General features: G+C 46.4%; 2 protein-coding genes and 1 long non-coding RNA gene across 4 annotated transcripts; 1 reads left to right on the top strand and 2 right to left on the bottom strand.

Moving 5' to 3' along the window:
- Positions 1-2,209: 2,209 nt before the first annotated feature.
- Positions 2,210-5,207, bottom strand: arl6ip4 (ADP-ribosylation factor-like 6 interacting protein 4). Of its 2 annotated transcripts, none has more exons than XM_064353299.1 (5): positions 5,027-5,207; positions 4,391-4,723; positions 3,853-3,970; positions 3,464-3,533; positions 2,210-3,202 (listed from the first exon to the last, which is right to left on the bottom strand). In XM_064353299.1, the coding sequence occupies exons 1-5, from the start codon at positions 5,205-5,207 to the stop codon at positions 3,146-3,148; spliced, it is 759 nt and encodes a 252-aa protein (XP_064209369.1). In that variant the 3' UTR covers positions 2,210-3,145. The 2 variants fall into 2 exon arrangements, with proteins under 2 accessions (XP_064209369.1, XP_064209371.1); XM_064353301.1 differs by lacking the exon at positions 5,027-5,207 and adding an exon at positions 4,830-4,998.
- LOC135264579 (uncharacterized) lies at positions 5,094-9,803 on the top strand. The gene is made up of 3 exons (XR_010332742.1): positions 5,094-5,234; positions 6,424-6,499; positions 9,667-9,803. It is a non-coding gene; the product is annotated as an uncharacterized LOC135264579 (long non-coding RNA).
- Positions 7,582-13,724, bottom strand: mthfd2 (methylenetetrahydrofolate dehydrogenase (NADP+ dependent) 2, methenyltetrahydrofolate cyclohydrolase). Its single transcript, XM_064353297.1, has 8 exons — positions 13,512-13,724; positions 11,038-11,222; positions 10,035-10,157; positions 9,728-9,880; positions 9,387-9,494; positions 9,106-9,198; positions 8,821-8,946; positions 7,582-8,460 (listed from the first exon to the last, which is right to left on the bottom strand). Exons 1-8 carry the CDS (start codon positions 13,586-13,588, stop codon positions 8,315-8,317), a joined length of 1,011 nt encoding a protein of 336 aa, XP_064209367.1. The 5' UTR covers positions 13,589-13,724; the 3' UTR covers positions 7,582-8,314.
- Between the last annotated feature and the right edge of the window lie 1,470 nt (positions 13,725-15,194).

The following is a 15,194-nucleotide window of genomic DNA, read 5'->3' as shown; positions in this document are numbered from 1 at the left end:
TGTATGCGTGCATATTTTCTCACTATCAGGATGTAAATTTGTGTTACTACTGTAACGTGCCAAATTAAGGAAGTTCAGGCGTGTAAAATTGAGTGGATGAGGCTGAATCCAACATTTCCTCCTTAAATGTACAGGATGTACTTTTATCTGAGAATGTTTATTTTCCTTTGAGGTGATATCAGGTCACATGGTTGTACAGATTAGCTCACAATGGCTTGTATATAATATTGCGGAGGTGGGATAATTCCATCCCAGAATTCAGTGCTCTGTTATCATTCTGAATGATGGAGAGCACATTCCAGATATACATTATTTAGTGTAGAAATTCAGTGTGTGAATTTTTAATGATTTGGTTTTGTTGATAAGTTTCAGCTACATGTTTTAGCATAATCTACAGAGGTGACCAGTAAATATTATATTCATTTGCCTTGTAAAGAACTACCCCTATTGCTGCAGTCTGTTGTCATACAAACACTGGAATGGTATTAGTTTTTTTTTTTTTTTTTTTTTTTTATATTCGTGGAATTACATCAAAGTATCGAACAGGACATTTTGGATACAGCCTCCCACTTGATCCTTGCTGTTTTTGAGGCATTGAATGTGCACATAGCCAGATGTGGTTGGTAAAAACAAGAGTGTAGATAGTGTAAAGACTATGTAAATGTTTTGAAATGTAGGAATATACCGTTGAGAAATATTTATTTATGTAGATTTATAAGGTGATGGACCCTTTGGGGTTTGCTATAATTCAATATGTAGCCTTTCTCTCTGTTTCAGTCTTGTACAGGTACCAGTAAGGCAGTTATTTTACGGACCAACGATGGCGTACGTGTGAAAGCATTAGCGCAGTATTATTCCAGTCCCACCAGAGCAGTACAGCACCGCTGGGAGGACCAGTCGGTTTGATAATTAGCTACTTCCTCCCAAACCACTCACATACGAGGGACGTATTCGAAAACACAAAAATGTAAAATTAAGATTTTAATAGCAGCGTTTGGACTGAAAATTGCCTCATCAAATGCTGGACACTCCCACATTTGTTGGATTTATTTATTGCTTTTTATTAGTTGATTGATCCTTAAATTGTCAGGAACTTTCCACCGTCAGGATGACAGTAGTACTTAGCTTTTCAGCATTCGCTGAATAAAAGGAGAATATAGCCGCCTGCTTCAAAAACCTGCTGGTATTTTTTTTTTTGTGTGTGAGCCTTTTCTATAGAATTCCGGAATCAGACATCACAGTCTACCTGGTACATTCCCACTTCCTGTTTCCTGTGCTGAATGAGGGGCCAATGGGGAAGCTCACAAAATGGCTGCCTGGCTCGGCCCACGTCCAGCTGGAGCTTTTAGCCTTTTCCTGAGTTCTAGAAGCACATTAAAACCTGGGAAGGGAATCCGCTGAGCAGCCCATTATGACATCATCAGGGCCCCAGCACTCAGGGATTGGTTAGAATAATAATGAGATTCAGCTGATCCTAAACTCATTACAGTAATGTAGGAAATATCCCCCCCCCCCCCCACTATCCTCTTCTCATAAAACAAGGCTTTCTGTCACATACCTCCCCTGGACTGTCTGAGTTTCAACCCTGCACTGCGATTTAGATTTTTGGTCCCTTGTGTTTTTATTTTCTTGGTCCTGTAGCAGTTAGCAGGGCTGTGCCTGGTTAGCATGCATATGCTAAAAGCCCAATTTGAGAATCACAGGGCCTTGTGACTGACCAGCACGAGGTATCCCACAGTACTGTTAACAGGCAGGTCAGCTCAGTCAAACAGCAGAGAGCCACGCCTTCTTTCCCACAATGCATCACTCCCATCTGCACAGGGCCAAAGGACCCCACAAGCCTCCTGTCCAACTTAAACCTAATGCATCACACCCAGATGCCCTAAACACTTTGTACAGCTAGACCTCAGACTTTACCATTCTCCCTTTACAACAGACCAATTTTATAAATACACTTTTTCCAGCGTTTCTACTGTACAAAAACTTTAAGCTGTTTCAGGTTTCAATCGACACTCAAGTGCAGGATATTAGTACATTAGGGTTTAACATACAGTGCTGCTGTGAAGACAAGCCATCTCTGTGTAATGAAAGACTTGCAGCAGATTTACAGCAGGGCTGTAGGCCTGTATGCTGTACAGTGGGGCCGTTCTGCTCTGAATATCAAACAGCCTGCTAGTGTTTCAGCTTCAAGGACACGAGAGACAGTTACGAGATTTTAGCGCGTTTTATTTACAGGGAACTGTTACACAAATGGTCTTCTGGGGGGGAAAAAAAATCATAAAATATTCAGCACACGTGAAACAAATTAACACAGTACACAGTGAGAGATTTGAGGTCAGGTGACCACACAGCGGGAGACGGGCGATCCCAAAACGAGCCGCCCCCTCCCGCGGTCCGAGCGCTGCTCTGAGGGGCTGCCTCGTCCCGCTGTGTTATTTCAGAGAGCGTGTGAGAGAGGCCTCATTATGCTGAATGTGTGGACCACCTCACGCCAACATGGCTCCCCTTCCCTGGCTCTGCTCCCTGTGCGGTTTCTCTGTACGTAACGTCAGCGCTGTAGACAGCTGGACGGCTCCTTTCTTCCTCTGCTTGTGTCTGTACAGTGTATAAATAAATATGAACACCCGAAGGTCTGTCTGAGTCGCGTATTCTTTGCCGCTTCGCTGTCAAGAAACGAAACGCGTTTCTCTTTCTGCGTTGTGAAAAGACCACGATTCGGCCGTGTGACGAGGAAGGATCTAACAGAGTCGATATGGCTGCGTCCACGAATTTGCAACAACGCACGAATACAAAATGGCCAACTCTGTTATAATGTGGTGTTGGAAATATAAAACATGGAAAAACAGTTAAAAGAAATGACTGTGTGATCTGTGCTCTTATTTGACTGAATGTGACCGAATAGCACTTGAGATCTCGGAGGAAGAAAACGTCCCATCTGAAGCTTCTGTATTTCAAAGCAGCTGAATGATTACAGCACTGGTAGGGTTCTGCGGTGCAGCTGGTACTGGGGGGGGGGGGGGGGTTCGACCCTTACCCTGGAAGAGTATTCCATTGTTAAGGCTCTTTACCCACGTTCCCCCCAGTCTTCCGTACACCCAGACTGTCCCAAACCCTTTCCCCTGGGTGCACACACCACCCCGGGACTCTATCGATTGACGCCCAGTCTCTTCTGGAAAGCGTTTCCGTCCCCCTTGGTGGCTTTCTGCAAACACAGAGGAGGACTCCGGTGAACAGGCTAACCTTCCATAAAGTACACTTGTAGTCTTTGGACTCCAACTCCCATCAAACCTACTGGGGAATGTTATGTGATATTGTTATGTGGGAGGGTTCCAGGTTTTACTCGATGCAGTTATCCAGCTCAGTCAGTAATGCTGCTTTGTGAAATACCCCCCAGGCTCAGAACTGAATAGAGCCCAGCTGGTTTAACGTGTGAATTTTGGGTCCGGTGCCAAACTCTGTGTACCTTATTGATGTCTTTGTGCTTCTCGCGGGTCACGATCTCCTCCAGGATCTCCCCCTCTCCCCGCACCAGCCTGTCGCACAGGAGGGGCAGGAGCAGACACCAGCTCAGGTTCACTTCAGTTCAGCGTTGGTGATCAATTTCAATCATTTTTACTACTGAGCACAAACCAACCCCTAATTTACGTGCACACTTGGGAGTTATTAGGCAGATGTTCTTATCCAGGGCACACTGCACAGCGTAGATTATTTTTATTCATATAGTTAAATATTTTACTAAAGCAGTAAAAAAGAAAATAAAAAAGTCTCTTGCTCCTGGGTACAACAACAGTTCCTGCCTGGAAATCAAACCTGCAACCTCTAAATTACATGCCCTACAGTTCCCCAACCTACCGGGTACGACCGGTCTCCGGGTCCACCACCCTGCGGATCACGCTCTGCTGGGCCTCCCACTGCTCCTTGGTCATGGGCCTCTTGGTGGAGATGCGGGCCTTCTGTTCGTCCGTCATGGCTGGGGGGGCAAACAGCCTTCTGCAACCTCACTGCTCTCAGGTAAAATCTGCCTCTATGCTCAGGCTTATTTGTGCAAAATGGGTTACCAACCAAAACCTGTCGATCCCATGCACACTTTACTCAGCAAACTCACCCAAGAGAAAATACAGGCTGCTTCTTTTCATCCAAATAAAATGTAGGAACTGTTTGACACTATACAGCCATACAGATACTTGTGTACATTACTGTTAGTACTACACCACCCCAACCCCTAAACATCTCAAAATCCACATGTTCCTAATCCTCTCTGGTTAAGATAAAAGCATAATGGTTTACAGGTGTTAATATTTTTGCCTGTTGCAACCATAAGAAACCTGAGTTCCAGAAGCTGGGAGTCCTCAGTTTGTACAGGATGTGGAGGACCACCCCGAGCACTAACCTGGGCCATGCTCACTGGTGTCCTCACTCAGCCACGGCTCCAGGATAGGTGGCGGCTTCTCCACAGGCATGCTGGGAAGTGTAGGCACCAGGGCCTTCTCCGCTGCCTCTGCCATCTTCTTCAACTTCTTCAGCCTCTTTTTCTCTTTCTTTCTCTCCTTTTTTTCCCGGGCTTTCATCTTTTTCAGTTTCTTCTTGGCCTTCCTCCTCTGCCTCTTCCTCTTTGCTTCCTCATCGCTGGATGAGGACGAAGAGGAGGAAGAGCTTGATGAGGAGGAAGAGGAGGTGGAGGAGCTCCGACTCCTTTTCTTCTTCTTCGGGTTTTCTCTCTTATCTGCAATCAAAACCAAACATTGTTCAGAGGTGCCACTTAGCATGCGAGCGTCTGCAAGACGTGACCTCACCCCTGGAGAAGCTAAGAGTGCAATTAGTTTCCTCACCTGGGGACCCTGGTCTATAGTCTAATATTAGTTCATTGTAATATTGGTAGTAGTGCCAGTACTGGCAGCTGAGGCCTATTTGAAACATCTATAAATGTGCGTACAGCTTGGCGTGCACATTTGCCGACTGTTGTTGATCCAAACTGGCACATTGAGTTTCCCCAGTTAGGGGAGAGAATCTGAGTAAAATAAAGCACCTTGGCTCTTGCTGGAGGGAGGACGGGGTTTCCTTTTGGGGGACGGGCTAGCGCTGCTGCTGGAGGAGGAAGATGAACACGATGAAGAACTTCTCTTCCTCTTCTTCTCTCGCTTTTTCTCCCGCCCCGGTGTGCTTTTTGTCTTCCCGGCAGACGTGTCGCGAGACCTGCTGCGCCCCATCTCAGGTTTTCAGGTGAACGTCTGAAGGTGGGTTTTTAGAAAACGCAAGAAAAAGAAAGTTTCTGCGTGTGAACAATACGAGAATAAGAGGATTTTTGCTATCTAGATAAAGTTAAACACCCGTCAATTACCACACGATAATACACCCACGTATTACAACAGCTGATTTGCTGGCCGCATGGATGTAACGTTAGCTACACGCTTTTACCCAACATTTAGGTGGCTGACTAAATTAACCCGTTGTTAGCTACTTAATTTACTTACCGTACAAGTGTTGAAACTCAACTCGTGCGGGTTATGTCAGTGGATTGCTGCCTTCCTTTTTGGCTAAAATGCACACCTCTGATTTGCTTCTATTTTGTCCTATTTGTTTGGTAACTAGCAAAACAATAGCTACAGCATTCAGTAAAGGCTGAATGAGAAACTCACCTGCGCAGCAGCTAGCCAGGTTAGCTAGCTAGCACTAGCCAACTACGGAATAAAACCGTTAAACTTGCTATAAACTCTTGCGTTTCAGAAAAAGAAACACATCTACCTTATTTACTGGGCTAACACACAAATATGTACCTTGAAAGCATATTAGGATTAATGTCCTTTGTACTTTATCGACTTCATTTTAATCAAACCAGATGATGTCCAATATCCTACCGTTTGCACATAGTGCAACTGCATTTACAGTCCTTCCGCCAACTCCTGCACCAAAATAAAGTGCCCGTGCATTTCTTGGTTACTGGCCGCAGTGGAGGACTACCGTGTGAACAATCAAAGCAAAACAGTAAACGACAGGTTCTGTAACAGTTTCATTCAACAATATTTTGGTTCGTCTCTCTGAAATTAATGCATAAAACAAAACAGAGAGAGGAAACAGAGGGTTTAGCATCATCAGCGATTAGTGTAATCTCTAATGTATAAAATTCTCAGTACGTCTGAAAGATCCGTAATTCAACTAACAAGGCACATTTCTTATTTCCTTTCATCCCAAGGCCCCCGCGTTGGGAAGCGCTGGCTAAATAGTACATTATTAAATGAGCTCGCTAAAATATGAAGACAGTATTATCTGGATCAACATCTTGGTTTAGTAGGCTATAGTGGTACAATTTCAGAGTTCGACAGACTGGACTGCCTGTTTTTGTCCGTGGGTAGTATTGCATTGTATTCTGCTTTGGGTGTGAGAACAAAATAATTTTTTCATTATTAATATTTTGTCTCTTTCCAGCTCCAACAATTTTTTGGAATTCAGTTTTGCAATTCCGGAAGCCAGAGTCCCTGCCAATTTGAAGAAACATATATCGGTAAGTACTTGCTGTCATACCATCCATCTATACATTTATTTTCGAAACTGCTTGGGGGCGAGGCTAGAACTTATTCCAGCGTACATTGGGAGAAAGCCAAGAAAACCCCCCAAACAAGTCCTCCATATGTTAATATATCAAAATGTTCTGAAGTTATTTCTCTATGATGCCAATACTAGCTGACTTTTCATAGGCTATAGCTGTACCGCACTGAGCGCTCTAAAGACGCTTTGCAGCAGAGAAACACATTTAGAGGCAGTCTCTGTAACTTTAGCAGCATGGAAAACGTGTGGGGTATTTATACCAAACACTTTACATAACAGTTAAAGGGTTCCAAATAAAATGGCGCCTATTTATAACACACAGAGCCATTACCAGATACATATTCATTCTTACTTAAGACTATTCCAGGGAAGGACGATTCTAAGGGCCCTGACTGACAGGGGACCTCAAAAAATTGTGTAGGAATGAGATGGCCTAGCATGGTGGGACCCAATGTGAGATCTTTTCATGGGGCCCAACATCCCTGGTGGCTCCCCTGGTAACAAAACTTTATTATTTGAGCAGGTTTTGAGTCGTCTGCACACCTGTGCACATATGTCTCTTTGACAGTGCCTTTGAAGCCGCTGAATGTTTCATGTTTGCATGTGCTGCGTTTGTATATGCACCGATGATGAAATGCGTGAACCCCCAAATGCAAACTATTCTTGCCTGGAACACCCGGTCCTGTTCTCCTGGGGGTCCTAATCATCACCTAGTTTTACTGGCAAATAAATAATTCTCCCCCTCAGCTGATGTGTAGGGAGTGTTCTGCCGCAAAATGGCTGCTATCACCCAGATGGGTGCTACACGTTGGTGGTGGTTGAGGAGTTTGAGTGCGTGAAAGCACCATATAAATGCAAAAAAAAAAGATTATAATTTGGCACATTCTTTTTTAGCTTGGTAGTGGGTATTTGTTCGGTCATTTGTTAAATTGGATCATTTGAGAACCCGGAGGTTTAAAAAAAAATACCCACACATGAGTCACACTATAGGCATCTGAAATTTTACTTGGCAACTGAACAGAAGAAGCGGACAAGGAATTGCTGTGTTGGCATATTTATTTGTATGCAAAAAATAGCAACTGTAAATATAAAGTTTGCTCAGTCAATCTGTCGAATAGCACCTCTCTCATTGTGGAAGAACAGAATAGTTCTTTAATTCTGAGAGTGACAGCCCTGCATGATTGTTGTGGCTCTCCTGGCCAGCTCCAAGGCCTCAGTGTTCCCCTTTGGTTTCCAGAGCAAAGCCCAGTGGCTTTGAGTCTACAGAGCTCTGGGCTCACTGGACAGCAGACGCTGATCAGTAGCTGTCAATGGGGTGGGGGTGGGAAATGGCAACAGGCCCCTCCCTCCTCTCCTCCTCCTCCTCATTCTCCATCAGCTGACCGAGGTGACCACTGGCTGCACCCCCTTTCCTGGCTCCGCCTTCTCCAGCTATGCAGTAAACGTCTCATCTCCTCCAGGCAAAACATTCGGAAATAAATACATTTCATCCAAAAAAATGACTTGGAACCCTGAAAAGGGAAAAATGGCAAAAAAGCGCAAAAAGGTAGAAAACCAGTAAGGTTTAAAAAATAAAAAATAAAAAATAAAAAATGTAAATGTAACAGCTTTGGGGAGATCCAATAGAAAAAGAGGAAAAAGCAGTCAAAGCAGAGCTAAACTTCTTCCTGTGTCGTTCAGCCTCAGTGAACGGTGTTGGCGAATGATGGGTCAGATGTAAAAAAAAAAAAAGGGGGCGTGGAATGTGCTGTGGGGTAGGGGGCAGGGCCCTTTAGCTGGACGCTACCAATCGGATTCGCTCTGGGGCGGTCAGGATGTTCTTCGCCGCCTTGATGGTGTTCTTCATCAGCATGGCCACGGTCATTGGCCCCACCCCCCCGGGGACTGGGGTGATGAAGCTGGCCTTCTGACGCACTCCTGGGGGGGGGAGAGAGGGGAGAGAAAGGGGAAACAAATCAATTGGGGCTATCACAGGAGGCAATGGACCATTATAACCAGGCCGGTGGTGGTGACATTTGAATTTTGTGTTTGGTGCTTTACTGGAGCCCATACCACCCCCCCCCCCACTCTATCCACTCTACCATAGCACTTTATACTTAGCATGTCAGTTCACACGTGTTACAGATGGATCTGATTACAATAAAGAGTGGATATATATCAGACCAATCAAAAGCATTGTCTTTTTGTATGTCTAGCTCTATTCACTGCGATATTTTGTACAACGTGCACGCACGGTCCGATTTGCCGATGTGCTGGGTCATGTGACCACACGTTTACCTTCGAAGTCCACGTCGCCCACGAGCCGGTCCTTGCCGGTCACGGGGTCCTGGACCCGGTTGATGCCGACGTCGATGACGGCCGCCCCCTCCTTGATCATGTCCGCGGTGATGAGGTTTGGGATTCCTGGGGAGGGAGAGGAAGAGGAGGGACCACATTATAACCACACAGCAACACACGACAAGAGCAAGCCAGTCAGCCCAGTATGTACCTACAGTCTGCAGTCTGTGCACTGCATCAAGCATGGACTTGCTCTACACCCCCCACTTCCCCCCGCCCTTTTACCTGCAGCCGCGACGATGATGTCGGCGATCTTGGTGTGCTGCCGGAGCTGCTCTTTGGGTGTGTACCGGTGGGAGATGGTTACCGTTGCATCACCTGAGAGGACCATGGGGGGGGGAATAAAATTAGGCCCGTATACACCCCACTTCCAACTGTGTGCGTGTGAGAGTGTGTGTGTGTGTGTGTGTGCGTGCGTGTGTGTGTGTGTGTGTGTGTGTGTGTGTGTGCGCGCGCGCGTGTGCGTGTGTGTGTGCGGGTGTGTGCGCGTGTGTGAGGTGGCTCACCTCCAGGCCTCTCATGTCGCCCGTCTGTGTGCAGCAGCATGGCGATGGGCATTCCTACGTTTTTGGAGCGTCCCGCCACCAGCACGTTCTTCCCAAGAGTGGGGATTCCTGCACAGGACAGGGGGTAGACGCAGGGGTTAAAGGTCAAAAATCGACCAATCCCTCCGCCCTGTGCCTTGTAGCACATTGTCACAGAGAGTAGAGATCCCCTCACCCACCCCCCCACTGTCAGAGGTGAACCATCATTCACCCCACCACTTTGACACTTTTATTTCTGCAGTGATGACCCTGGGTGCAGAACGGGTGGGATTGCGTAGCCAATCGGAGGACCCGCGTCTCACCTGTGCGCTTGATGATTTCCCAGACTCCCCAGGGCGTGGCGGGCAGCATGGTGGACTGGTCCAGGCACATGCGGCCCACGTTCACCACGTGGAAGCCGTCCACGTCTTTCCCAGGAGACACTGCGTTGCACACGCGTCGCTCGTCTATGTGCTCTGAGAGAGAGAGAGAGAGAGGACAGGGGAGGAGGGGCCTGGGTTAGTCTGAGAAACACACACACACACACACAGATACACACACACAGGTACATCCAGTCAATCTACAACCCCCCCCCACCCTTCCTCTGACCCGCCCCCTCCCCCCCCTCACCTGGCAGAGGCAGCTGCACCAGCAGGCCGTCCACCCTGTGGTCAGTGTTGAGCTTGTGGATCAGTTCCAGCAGCTCGTCCTCAGAAATGCAGGAGGGCTTCAGGATGGTTTCACTGCTGATTCCTGGGGAGGGGGGCAGGGGGGGGACAGGGGGGGCAGGGGGGGACAGGGGGTTCACCATCAGTATCAGTGCACTTCAGCTCAGAAACATGAGGATGAAATCATATGACCGGTGACGGAGGCAGCCGGCGAGCCCAAAATAGAAGCGAAAGGCGTAGTAACTCAAGCCTGAGACGTCTTTACAGTTCTGTAAGTTAGCAGCTCTGGAAGTGGAATATTCCACTGGTACAGTATGAGCTGGGTGCTGCTTCAGAGCTGGACTCTGTTTTCTCCTGTATGTGACAAACCAGAGGGGCATGCGTCCCTATTGTTATTACAGCGTAGGAGGCCAAGGCGAAATTATTCAATCACACAAATGGAGGTCTGAGGTCAAAGGCTCTGTCTCATTGTACCAAGCAGACCCTGCAAACCATGCATTAAACCATGCATTAAAACGTGCATGGGCTTCCATGGAAACCATGTTAAAGAATGCAGTACAAGGCTCAGATAAGAAAGGGGAGAACTTGGAGGGCTGCGCCCCCTTATCACCAAAGACCAGCCCAAAATAGGGCCGTCTACCTCAGACCCTGTGCTGCTGAGCCTGTGCTGATAAGTGACCCAGTTATGAGAATCATGCTCCTGCAGGTTTACTCTGGGGAGGGCTGCGCTCTCAGACCCCGTCTCCCCAGGCCTCTGACTGAACGGCCATTTTAATGTGCGAATGTGCAGAGGAAAGTGAAAGCTGTCAGGCAGTAAAAAGTCTTGTGAAAACACCACAGGAACATTTTCAAAATACAGGAAAATCCAGGCATCCGAAGAGACCAGGTACAGGTGTTTAGCCGCTCTAGGTGGTGTGCGGCGGGTCAGGTGATTGCACGACGGGGGGGGGGGGGGGTTGTCATACCGACGTCGGCGGCGGCGCGGGTCTTGTTCAGCACGTAGGAGTGGCTGGCTGGGTTGTCCCCCACGAGGACCACGCTGAGGTGGGGCCTCCGGTTCCCCCCCGAAACCCACTGCTCCACGTCCGCCCGCGCCTCCTCCCGGATCTGCCGCGCCAGCTTCCTGCCGGAGATCACCACCGCTTCCTGTCTGTGGAGGACCCCGGAGCAGAATGGCTTAGAACACATTCCTGTGTGTGGCGAAAACTAGTTGCTAAACCGTTCCGCGAGGGTAATGTTGAAAAACAAGCTTCTCCTCTCCTCTCCCCCAGTTCCTGACCGTTCAGCCTATAAGCATCAATTTCTCTACACCGCACTGGTCCTTAAACTTTTTAACATCAGGACCCAAATTAGAAATACATTTTTAATGCCGGGACCGAAATGAGAAATTTAGTACATTTCAGGGACCCTTCCGATACACATACGCAGCCTAGTGGACCACAGGCTCATTCTGGACCCCCCCTCACACACTCCCTTAGCCCATTTTGGATCCCAACCCAGCGCTGGCTGAGCTCGTCCTACGGAACCGAGTTCAGACGGCGATACAGCAGTGCCCGCAGTCTGCGGCGGGAAACAGGCTGTTCGGCCGCTAGCTGCCGGGCGTTCCTTCAGGCTTCACCATCAGCCTTCGCGTAGCCGAGCGACCCTGCAGCACAGGCGTAGTTTTGCATGTAAGAACACAGCGTTAAAGACCAGAGGCGCACACGGGCAATGGCTGCACAGTACAGGCAACCAGTGCGGCTGCTGGTTGTGAATGGTGTAGGGTGAAGACCGACTGGGGGGTATTCCTAAAAATAGCTTACAGAGGAGTCAAATGTGGGTCTGCCCGGGGTTATTTATAAATACTGCACTGATAGCTTGTTACTCGTAAGTTATTTGCCTCAGCTGGGTTCAGAGACCTTTAAAGTGAAACCGGAGAACTCCGTTTGGATCTGTGCCCTTCCGACCCATCGCACCCAAATAATCTTCACGCGGCCTCGTTAATGAGCAGAACCAATTAAATTCTTCTGTGAAATGTTTTTTGTCATTATGGGCCAGCCCCACAGCACAAATGAATGACCGCTCCGAACCAAACCTGGGGATTCAAAGCGCTCTGTAAAATGACAATGTGGGCTGTTACAGCCACTAAACTTGAATTGTTTTCAAAATAAACACAAACCTGCGTGGGGCAGGGGAAGGGGGGTCCGGTACATTCTCCGCATGATTTATTTCTATGTCACCCAGCAATACTGATATCACAGCTGTCTTGTGAGCTCCAGGAGAAGTCCAAAGATGGAAATGCACAAAATACACGCAGGCAAGCACCTAGCATTCCTTCTGTGTTTGTCACTCGCAAACCACCCAAAAGGCACAATTTTACACATTCTTCACGACTCTGTTTTTGCAAGCACTCTTAAAAGAGCGGGTACAACTTGTGGTAAACTTTTCTATTTGTACATATCAAAATAAAATGGGTTTTTAAAGAGAGGTCTGTAAAGACCATACTAGCCAAATATTATTGTTGCAGCCTCACAGAATTATGGTAATGAGAACTGGCCTTCTGACCAAGACCCGAGTCCATATTCTGCGTAGGAGACTTTATATTGGCGCGTTTTAGCAAAGATCCATATTTAAAAACTGCGTCGTGAAAATATTACTTTACTAAGTAGCCCAATACATTGGTCGTTGGCTGACAGCATTCTTGTCACGCTTCTAAACCAGTATCATGTGAACGCACGCGACCTTTATTTCTGTGTAATGCTGAGTGATTAAGCAGCGTGAGGTAGTGCAGCGAGCTTCCAAATCTGGTAACATAGCAACTCAAATTCAACGATGACCAGGCGGATGAAATGCACTGCATTAACGGCGACAAACGGCAAACAAAAAGCACGTTGGCAGCATGGTTCCAGGTGATATGCATAGTTAAACTGTGGCGGATATCTGCATTCAAGAACAGCAGGTAGGGCTGCGCATAGTGTTTTGTTATGCCGCTACAAGCACTATGCGGGGGTCCTGCAACGCAAGCGTCCCACACGATTTCATCAGCCGCGCTGCAATTACCCAGGAATTGCCTCTAGGGGCGCTATGTGCTATTCATTTATTCAGCTGTTTCACACGTTCGAGCGGTAGCTGCTAACGTTATATAACACGTGTGGTATTATAAACATAAATTCTCACAGGGTTTACTCGCCCTGTCTTCCCGACTCGGGCTTCGTGAAAAATGCCCTGTAAGGTACTCGAATTTATTTACAAGAGCGGGTTTGCAAACGAACCAGCTGCATCGTCATTCGTGTAGGCTACCATTTGCCGCTTTTAGGTATAACGTTGTTCATCTCGATACACAAGATACACACTGGGGAAAAGTTTTAGCGGACTGCTGATGCTGTATCCATAACGCCTACCGACAATAATACAGTAGCTACCCATTTCACGTATTTAAAATAATTACTGAATCCCTTACCTTGACGCTGACAAATGAAGTCTACATACTTGATGGGAATTTTGGCAAAATTTCCTCAGTGCTCTTAACGTGGCCATTGCGATGTTCTTAAATTATGTATATATATATTTCAAAACCCAAGTTAACTTCAAGGACGGATCGCAGGAGGTTCAGTCCGTGCCGGCTGAGCGGGCAAGCGGTAAGGAAGAAGGAAGAAGTGATGTGAATTTGCTGCCACTCCCTCTTTGTTACTGATAATTCTGCGTCATGAGTTATTTGAATATTTCTAGCATGGACCACGCCTCCGATTACACATCAAACCACGCCTACCGCAAATCCGCAACTCACACCGGTGGCTGTCTCTACAGAACTGGACCAATGCCGTGTAAATTTTATAGCAGGGGCCTTGCCCTTGACGATACGATCTCCCCACGTGTTTTACTCGTACTTTAAGACAATGTTTGTACATAGCTTTGGTTAAATGCAAGTGCTAAGCAAGTTTCAACGACAATGTACTGTAACATTCAACATGTATAAGGTAGATGTGTTTTATATTGATAATATAAAATGTGTGTCTTTTCTATACGTTGTGTGTAGTGTTGTGATGTGTGCTGTCCAATAACATTATTTCAGGCAATTGCACAGTTGCAGATTTTATCCTCAAACCTTTTTTTTTTTTTTTTGCATAATTTTCAAGCTTGCCAAATAACAGGCATGGGATATGAGGCTTGTGCTGGGCCTAATCTATTTTTTCCCTTAAAGTATCACATTGCTGAATTCGACGAGGATGATTTCTTGCAAAATTGATATTTAGTAGGAATAAATCTTATAAGGATCATATGAGAATTGGTTGATAACGCACGATTCTGACCAATATTATGGGGACGTATAATGCAACATGCATGCGCCGAATGTAATCATATCATCAAAACTTTTTTATTTCTAATTTATTTTTAAAAAATTCACAAGCAAAGCTATACAGAGATTCGGCAGCTCATTGCTTAACGATAAAATAAGGAAATATTTACTTTCATAAGTTGACGTGTGTTCTCGTCTACTTCTTCCATTACTGTAGAAACGGTTCTGTGTTGTAATATGAAACAGGAAGGTTGTGTTGTCAACATCGGTTTTGATAGCAGTCCCATGTACAAAATTTCTATATCATTCGACCATAAAATTTAGAAATAGTTTTTTTAATATTCTCCATGTCTGATATAATACTTAGAGCGGTAATTTGCATGAAAGTGTGGTACAGCAACTTACGCGGTTGGGTACACCCACAGAGCCTATTACGCTGGTATTACCTCCTTTTTTCTATCCATTTCTATCTGATAAATGATGACGTTACTCCAAGGTTCAGCTCTTGTAGTGATTCTGTGTCGGCCATTGCGAGTATTAAGACGGGTACAGCCAGAAATCACCAGGATCTGCTGTATGAAATCTTGTTCGTCAATTCAAGAGTGGTTAGGCAAGGGAAAAATGTTACATTCATGTGGGTCCCAGCACATTCAGATATCCCGGGAAACGAGAGAGCAGATATGTTGGCAAAAGAAGCAGTCAAAAAGGGAAGTGTTGAAATTAATATTAAGTTATCAAAGTCAGAGGGAAAGGGCGTTGTGTGGGGAAATATCAATAAAGAATGGCAGCAGCACTGGGATCAGGAGAGAAGGGGGAGACATTTACATCGGATACAAAATAGAGTAG

This window comes from Anguilla rostrata, chromosome 10 (assembly GCF_018555375.3).
Source record: "Anguilla rostrata isolate EN2019 chromosome 10, ASM1855537v3, whole genome shotgun sequence".
NCBI classification, from domain to species: Eukaryota; Metazoa; Chordata; class Actinopteri; order Anguilliformes; family Anguillidae; genus Anguilla; species Anguilla rostrata.
Note: the sequence above shows the minus strand (reverse complement) of the source record. Positions and strands in the feature narration are given on the sequence as shown.

Excerpts from the sequence above, each read along its gene's own strand:
- arl6ip4 (XM_064353299.1), bottom strand. The coding sequence starts at position 5,207 with ATGGGGCGCAGCAGGTCTCGCGACACGTCTGCCGGGAAGACAAAAAGC. Across the intron at positions 4,724-5,026 it reads TCCCTCCAGCAAGAGCCAAG|ATAAGAGAGAAAACCCGAAG; the intron begins GTGCTTTATTTT and ends TTTTGATTGCAG. Across the intron at positions 3,534-3,852 it reads CCGGAGACCGGTCGTACCCG|GCTGGTGCGGGGAGAGGGGG; the intron begins GTAGGTTGGGGA and ends CCTGTGCGACAG.
- mthfd2 (XM_064353297.1), bottom strand. The coding sequence starts at position 13,588 with ATGGCCACGTTAAGAGCACTGAGGAAATTTTGCCAAAATTCCCATCAA. Across the intron at positions 11,223-13,511 it reads CTTCATTTGTCAGCGTCAAG|ACAGGAAGCGGTGGTGATCT; the intron begins GTAAGGGATTCA and ends GGTCCTCCACAG. Across the intron at positions 9,881-10,034 it reads GGTGCAGCTGCCTCTGCCAG|AGCACATAGACGAGCGACGC; the intron begins GTGAGGGGGGGG and ends TCTCTCTCTCAG.